The 8,726-nt window shown below is 46.3% G+C and overlaps 1 protein-coding gene across 1 annotated transcript; it reads left to right on the top strand.

Annotated features, from left to right (window-relative positions):
- The first annotated feature begins 2,193 nt into the window (after positions 1-2,193).
- On the top strand, positions 2,194-8,441 carry LOC127301274 (probable transcription factor RL9). The gene is made up of 6 exons (XM_051331493.2): positions 2,194-3,294; positions 3,406-3,482; positions 4,098-4,143; positions 4,294-4,495; positions 7,617-7,689; positions 7,808-8,441. The coding sequence occupies exons 1-6, from the start codon at positions 2,445-2,447 to the stop codon at positions 7,919-7,921; spliced, it is 1,362 nt and encodes a 453-aa protein (XP_051187453.1). The 5' UTR covers positions 2,194-2,444; the 3' UTR covers positions 7,922-8,441.
- Positions 8,442-8,726: the final 285 nt, after the last annotated feature.

Genomic DNA, 8,726 nt, shown 5'->3' on the forward strand with positions numbered 1-8,726 from the left:
GACTGCTAGGGATGAATGGAAACCGGAGCTTACATTTCAAGATCGCGATGTAAGTAGTAGTATAGCTATATCCGTGAATCTCTTTGATTTTTGTTTCAATACCACACATTATCATGCTTGATTATTAGTTTAACGAACTATTTATTTCGTAAAGTGTTTGAAGCAGGAAGCATGGTAATTTATGTGAATACTACGTCGGCGAGTTCATTCGCGAGAAGGCTGTCACCGGGAGGCGGAAAAGGCTATACAAGCCCTTCATGTACGTGAACAATATTTTAGAATGTCATTTTATTACCATCAATTGTGTTGAGTTCCATTCATATATATATTAATACAGTATCTTTTTTAAAATTAGATAGAACGCGTGAGGGACGCTCTCCTAACGGTGGATCGCGTACGAGCAATTCAAGAGGAATTTGACAGGATTCTTAGTTCGGGAGGTCGTAGCTCCAAATGGAGATACCATTGGCAGTTTGTATTTAGACATTAGGGATAGACAATAGAGATCGTAAAGAGGATCGACTTTATATTGTAATATGCATTACATGTAATGTATTTCATGACGATGTTGTGGTTCCTTGAATGATTTATGCATGCAAATTTGAACGAATAACATAAGACTCGGAACCTCTATCGCGGTAGAGAAACAGCCATTTCCTTTACCACGGCAGAGAAAAGTTGCTCCACCCTAAACTTCTGCCGCGGCAGAGAACCTTTAGTCCTGGTTCATATTACGAACCGGGACTAAAGCTCCTCCACCCCGAGCCCCCTGGCCGCACGAACCCTTTAGCCCCGGTTTATATTTGAACCGAGACTAAAGGTGGAGGCCTTTATTTCCGATTGCGCAGTCCCGATTACGCATCCGGGACTAAAGGCCCAAATACACCGAGACTAGAGGCTCTTTGTTTACTAGTGTGAATAACTCAAAGGATGAACAAAAAAAAACAATGATAGATTGGCGTCATGGTTTTCATTTCTAAACCATAAGGCATACCCTAGTAGCGAATGTAGCGGCTCTACTTTGACGTAATGAACTAGTCATGTCAACGCTACGGCGAAAAAAAAGCTAAATGCAAATTTTGGTACTGTTTTAATGCGTCGTAACGGAAACATAATTTCACGCGAACACCGCCAATTTCTAGAGAAGGCCCCACACAATTAATAAGGCGCCGCATATCCGGTGCTTACTATGATTCGCTGAAATTAAACCCAATATATTGTCAATAGTCTGTATTCAACAAAAATCAAAAAAGATATACTATGCTAGTAGCACGGGCAGTATTATTTTTATGGTGAGTATGAGCTGTATTATGTGTGTGTAAGCCACGAGATATTTCTGTCATTGTACTTATATTTCTGACATTGTACTTAAGAAGAAGGCTTACTAGGAATAGCACTTTTATTTAGAGAATGTGTCACTGCAAAGATAATTGCTAGAACCATGTGCACAAACATAAGGCCAGGCTCCGTTCGTTATCACCGTATTCCGATGAGACTGTAGAATGTCGACCGGGTCAATCCCGGCCCATGAGGGGCACTGAACCCCGCACGCATCCAATCCGAAAGCGAGACAGGAAAGAAAAATTGTAGAGAGAGAAGGAAGGAGAACAAGAAGCCTGTCCTTCCAGCGTCTCCTCTCTCTTCAGCTCCCCCATAAAAAAAGGGTGCAGTAGTCTACAGAGGCAGGGATGGAGAGAGAAAGGAGAGCCCAAGCCCTGGGGGCATGGGGGGAAAAGAATCCCAAGCGCACGAGCTCACACAGCCTTTTCAGTCCAACAAACAAAATCAGATCCATCAATCTTCCTCTACAACATACCTACATGCATGTTTTTTTCTTTATATATGTTTCGATACTATTTCTTTGTGCGTGTGTGTGTATTGTAGTTGTATAGTATTTTATGGTACTGAAACATGTAGAAACAAAAGCATAGTACTACTAGCTCTGACTCCCCCACTTGCATGTCTATCTAATCTAATACTAACAGGACTAAGTACTACTATCTCCTCCTAAGTGTCATTTTCTCATGCTTGCTGATGCCTGCCCCTCCTAATTAAACAACAAGATAATAGCCTCACATTCTCTCTGTGTCTCCCTCTACAGTTTCTCTCTCTACCTTTTTATACATTTAGCAATAAGGAAGGACAGCACAAGAAACCAATTTATCCCTGGTGTCTCTCATGTTTGGAGGTTGAGAGAGAGGAAGAAAGTATAGAGAGAGAGAGAGGAAGAAGTAGACTCCAGTAGTAGAGACAGATACAAAAGGGGACAGCACCCCCGCCCCCCAAGCTGCAAGGCCAAAGCACAAGCATTCCGAAACAAAGAGCCGGCCACACAAGAACACCAAGAACCTTCTCCTCCGATCCTTCCTTAATATCCAACCTAGATATCTGCGGGCACACACGCGTGCAATCGAGGCCAGCGCGCGCGGTGGTAGGTGGGAGAGATGGAGGCGAGCTCGGCGGCGTCTCCGGACCTCTCCCTGCACATCAGCCTGCCCAGCACCGGGCCGCCCACGGGCTCGGCGCCCGGCGTCGGCGGGCGCGGACCTGTGGGATCGGGCGGTGGGGACCCCTGGAGGAGGCTGAACGGCTCCACGGCGTCCACGGAGCTGTCGCTGTCGCCGCCCCTGCTGGCGGCCGAGCAGGAGGGCGCCGCGCTGCCGTGGCGGCACAGGCCGTCGGTTGCCGCTGCGTCTTCCGCGGCCACGACGTCTCCCGGCGCCCCGCTGATGACCATGCCCATGCTGCAGCCCTTGGACGCGGGTGTCGGCGGCGTGTCGGCGTCGCCGCCAATCCGTGGGATACCAATCTACAACGGCGCCGGGGGCTTCCCGTTCCTGCCGCCGGCGCCCGGGGGAGGAGACGGCCACCATCTCCCGAAGGTCGGGTTCTACAGCTCCTACCACCATCACCACCCCGCGACGTGGCCGTCGTCGCTTGGATCCACGTCGCCGTCCTCTCTCGTGCCGGGGGCGCCTCCGCCCGCTACTTCCTTCGACCCCACGATGCCGTTTCTCTCCCCCGCAGCGCACCACCGGATGCTGTCGGCCTCCGGCAGACTTAATGGCATGCTCTCGGATACCCTCCGCGGGTACGGAGGCCCCGGCGGCGGCATCGGTATGGGCATCGCCGGGCACCACCACCACCTTCACGGCGCGCAGCCGTTCGGCCTAGCATCCCGTTTCATGCCCAAGCTCCCATCCAAGCGCAGCATGCGCGCCCCTCGCATGCGCTGGACCAGCACCCTCCACGCCCGCTTCGTCCACGCCGTCGAGCTCCTCGGCGGCCACGAGAGTACGTACCACCCAGTCTCTCCGGCCGCGCGCCGCCGACCGCGCGCTACACGTACCAGTCTAGCGATCCTTCCCGGCCTGATCGATCATCAAAATCTAATCTTTCTTGCAGGGGCGACGCCCAAGTCTGTTCTGGAGCTCATGGACGTGAAGGATCTGACGCTAGCGCATGTCAAGAGCCATCTCCAGGTACTCATATCCAAACCTGATCAATCCGGCCTTCCCGATGTCCTTGCAAGCAATCCCTCTCTCTCGCTTCTTCGTCTTCTCGCTCTTCTCGTTCTTGTTTGGGTCAGACAGGAAAGCCAATGCAGTAACTCCTGAGTTAGCGAAGAAACTGCCATTCTTGGAGGTAGGGGGAGAGAGAGAGAGAGTGAGGCCAGTGTTTGGGGATGTGTGTGAGAGAGAAAAAGTTGCCATCATTACTCAATAATGCAATGTATGTGCATCTGTGCGCGCCTACCTAGCTAGCTAGCGTATGTGTTTGCGTCTGTGTGCACGGCCCAAAGCACTCACCTCCACGAAGAGAGAGAAGAGTGACCCAGCTGAGCTGATCGATGACATGGAAGAACAAGAGAGAGAAAGCTGCTGGCTAGCTAGGAGGAAGGCTCCAAGGCAAGGGCATGCCATCATAGTATTTCCCCTCGTCCATTTCCCGCTGTTGTCTTGCGCGCCGATCCACCTGTTGATCCATTTGCTTGTCTTTTCCCCAGGCCCTAAGCTGATTGCTGCAATTCCTTGCCTTGTTTTCTTGTTTCTAAATTTTTGCCTTTTCTTCTCACTATGCTGCATGCCCCCTTTCAGATGTATCGAACCGTCAAGAGCACTGACAAGCCTGCGGCCTCCTCAGGTAATTCGCATTGCCACCCATCTGCTAACTCCATCGCATTCGATCTTCTCTATGTGCCTCGCCTCTTAGCTTGCTGCTAGCTAATGGAAGTGAGATAGCACTAACTCATCATGCTCCGTCGGTGGCTGGCATTGTGCGTCAATTCTCCAGGCCCGACCGACGGCGGCTCCGGTGACGACGACTTCCCTAGCACCGGCCAGGCTGGGTCCGGCGACAACAACAGGAGGCAGTTCCCGGAGCACCGGTCCATCTCTGAGGGCGCGACGAGCTCTGTCGGTGGCGGCGGCGGAGGTGGCGACATGGACCAGACTTCGGCCGGCAACACTAGCACCAGGTGGAGCAACTCCTCAAGGTACGTACGTACCAGCTCAAGTCACATGACAACGTACATGTGAATGTTGTGCATACATCATCCCTTCATCACATCTTTTGGTTCACTTGCTTCACATCTTGATGTTTGTTTGTGCATACATCAACGTACATCTTGTGCTAGCTAGCTATCCCTTCCCCCCTTCTAGCTTCACACCTTTTGGTTCGCCTTTAGGCTGGTCATAGTGGTAAGTATCATGTAGTAGTATCATGCATATGATACTACTACATGATACTATCTCTATAGTGGATAGTATTATATAGTAGTATCATAGTTATGTTATATTTATTATTTTTTAGAATCTCAATGCAAATATGTGTACAAGATTTGTTTAGCATTAACTTTTCTTGATATTTGCGCTATGATACGGTATCTACCTATGTTACTCTAATCTCCTCTCTCCTCTTTCATTAGCTGCCACATCAATATTTTTGTGGGACCAATGTGCATGATACTAGCTATGATACTAGCACTATGGCTAGTCTTAGAGTTTTACATATCTGTGGAGATAACAACGGGTATCATTATTAGATCATAAACATTGTCTTTGATTTCGTTATGCCGTGCTTAAACTGCTCGCTTATGCCCAAAGGAACACCACATTGGCACCTGAAAAAAGGTTCTGAATATTTAACCAAGATAATATTTGTGCCAGTATAGATCATCATCTGGTGATGGCCAAAGCTTAAAAGAATGTTTTTGGGGCATACACACACCTGGATGGGAAGGTACACACAGGTCTGCTGCCTGCTATCTATAGGTGGCCAATGTTATGTCACACGGAAAAGACCAAAAGGTCACACCTCCATTGACTTGAGCATGCACAGCTTCTCTCTTCTGTGTTTGGTCTTTCTGGAACTGGGATTTGAAAATACATTATACTTATTTTATATATAAAAACATGTTGTGTGAATTTTAGTGTGTTGCAGGTTCTCGGGTTTTGTCCATTGTCTTCTTCTCTGGGTCTCTCTCTCTCTCTCTCTCTCTCTCTCTCTCTCTCTCTCTCTCTCTCTCTCTCTCTGCGTCAATCCTAGGGTGGTGGCTAGGTAGCTACATTATCTTTTCTTATCAATGCATGGCTCTGATTCCAGGGCTGGTGGGGCTTTGACCTGACATGCCCTATTGCCTAGGAATATGTAACCAAGGACTTGCTGCATTCTTGGTTCTTTTCACCTCCTTCCTCCGGTCACTTGAATGCCTTTTTTACTCCTATTTCTTGCCCAATTATTACCGCGCCACTCAAGGTTCTCTAAATAAAGGTGATTTACTCTGCGTGTGCTTTAACTATTTTCTTAACTTGCACCATCCAACCGCTGGCATACGAACTGCTTGGAAGCAAGTACAGTTCAACCTGCCCCTGGCTGCATTCACTTTTCCTCTTTATCCTACTCCATCTTCTCTTCCAATCTTCTATCCCATCTTTTGGTCATAGTTGCATCATTCCAGTTCTTTGATTCGTTTTCATCATCCTGTCTCCTCAATCTGTTTTTCATGATAAAAAAAACCATCTATTTGATCCTTGCCCTCATATTGTTTCTTTGTAACTTCGGTTCAGCCATTTTAGGTCGAATTTTCGGAGACAGATAAGTGCATAGTAAATTATAAATATTTTTGGAAGAACCTATTTGTGTTAAGTAGTAGTAGGTTGAGTTATACAACTATTTTTTTAGAACAAAAAAGGTTAAACGCTTTAAAAAAAATTAGTTCAGTCTAATGGTTGGAGACAATACAGGCTAATATGTTTTCAGTGGTTATGGGCTAGTCTAGCTTATTTCAGATGGTCAAGGTAATTGAACATTCATGCAAAGTTTATTCCTGGGGAAAATCAGTAGATGTCAATGCAAAAGTTTGTAGTTTTAAATGTGCCACTGGCTGTGAAAATGAAAAACTTTCGTAGTGTCTGTTTTGCCATTTTGGCTCTTAATCAAAGACTTGCTTTATTCTTATGCTGATTCTCCTTAAACAGTTAGTCAACATACCTACTACTTCTCCTTCAAAAATGATAAGACCAAATGCAGACATGCATATTGGTATGTTTGTTTAGCTAAGTGTATATATGATACACTTTATCAGTCCATCTGGAGTCCCCACGATCTAGAACAACATTCAAACTAATACTGTTCTTAATCAGAAAAGTTCCATACATATATGAGTAGGTATATAAAGTAGTGTATCTATGATTGATATTATTGACACGAAAAGTCTACCGGTCCCTCAATGTTAACTGTATACGTTTGTTCCTATCAAGACAAAAGCACTTTAGAACGGTTTGGTACTGAGTTGTTGTTATATGTTTATAGAGTAGTGATAAAGGAAGGACACTTTCCTTGATGTACAAAAATAAGCGTACACTCGGAGAAAAGAACTACCAATTCCATGATCTCCAACATGTGGGCCATATTAATTCATACACAAAAACTCTCTCTCTCTCTCTCTCTCTCTCTCTCTCTCTCTCTCTCGTCACCAACATTGTAGTGTGCAACATAGCAATGCATGCGTATAACTCTACATCTCCATGCCCATAAAAAACTACATACTGATTAAATATGCGCAATGCATGCAAGAATGGTTTCTTGTATCTAGGAGAGCCAAGAGAAAATTAGGATTGATCTCAACAATAATTCTCTTCCCGCATGTGTGTTAGTCATATGTAGCATTAGATTCTTTGCTTGTGTATCTCTCTTTTGCTGAAAATTCCCTTCACGCAGCAGCTAGCTTGCTGATGACGAGCTCCTGTACATACCATTGCACTGGTGTACTGTGCCAAAACCGGAACTTCTTTTTAGGGCTTTTGTTGCCTAGAAAGAAGCTCTATGTGTAACGAACTGATCAGGAAGAGCGACTGTTGTTGCTCTCTTTAGCCAAAGCTAACTATACTGGGCAATGTGCATCCATGGCCACGCCATGTTCCTATCTGCAGTAGCAAAACTTGCCATTCATATACATACACGGATGCCCAGTTGTAGCATCGCAGGAGGCCTACTTTTACTATTTGGTCATATGCATCAGGCTGCGTATGTAAACATATGCATGTGCTATCTTGTTGCGGAAAGCTGCTGGTAACTGATCAGCTTTGCTAATTTGGAAATTCATTCTCCTCCAGGGACCCATGGCTGTCCTCCAATTCATGTAACATGGACGCTCATCGCTCCATAGGACTGTCTTCTCCAATGGAGGTACGTATGCATATGTGCACATTCTTCTTCCCAACGCACCTGATCCTACACATTTGCATTGATCGTTTTTCCAAGATGTTTTTGTTGATCGTTGTGTGCATCGATCCTTCTGTTGCAGAACATGGAGCCCTGCAGATCAAGCGGCTCGCAGGTGTCGAACCACGAGCTGAGCAGCCCAAGCTTGGAGTTCACGCTGGGGAGACCTGACTGGCACGGCGCGGATCATGACTAGCCAGCCATCACACCAAGCTTACAAAGAAAAAAAACCTAGCAACAAGCTAATTTTCGGTCCAAGATACACCATTAGTGATCATCTTCTAGTTGAATTTGCCCCGCAAAATTCCTCCGTTTCTAAGGGCTCCGGCCAAGAAGTCAGTTTTCAGATACTTTCAGCAGGAGAGGAGCATATCGGCGCGTTAGCCGGCGAAAGCTATATATACCAGATCGATCTCTGTTAATTCTTAGTTACTTTTGGGGTTTTCTTCTATATATCTTTCGCCGGCTGATGCAGGAATGCTTCTAGCCAAGTTAGGATAGTTTTGTATCTCCTCCTCTTTAGTTTTGTGTCCTTCTTCAGTGGCGAGATTACAGTAGTAGTGTTTGGGTGTGCATGTTTGAAAGGGCGTGTTCGTGGACCGTATCATGAGCAGATGGAAAGTTGGAAAGGCCCAAGATGAGACTAGAAAAAAATTATAAAAGGAATGAGTTCTGATGAAGCAATCTATGGATGCATGACGGAATGATTTGATCAACGATCCCTTTTGTGCGTGTGGTGCATGTTCTTTCTTTAATCACTGCAGGTGCTTGCTTTAGTCCCTCTTTCTTTCACCCCCCACTTGGTCGTGTCAGCAGGTCAGTAAGCCACGGACATTAGGAGGTACCTGCTCGCTCTTTTGCAGCACCGGCCAAGTGTGAACCGCCCATTCGTTTGACTGACCACACCTGCAGGTTAATTATCTAAAGACCAACATTTTACCACGCTATCAGTGGTTCACATTTCACACAAATATGGTGATCAAAAAGCATCTCCACCAACA

Source organism: Lolium perenne, chromosome 5, assembly GCF_019359855.2.
Source record: "Lolium perenne isolate Kyuss_39 chromosome 5, Kyuss_2.0, whole genome shotgun sequence".
Lineage (NCBI taxonomy): Eukaryota > Viridiplantae > Streptophyta > Magnoliopsida > Poales > Poaceae > Lolium > Lolium perenne.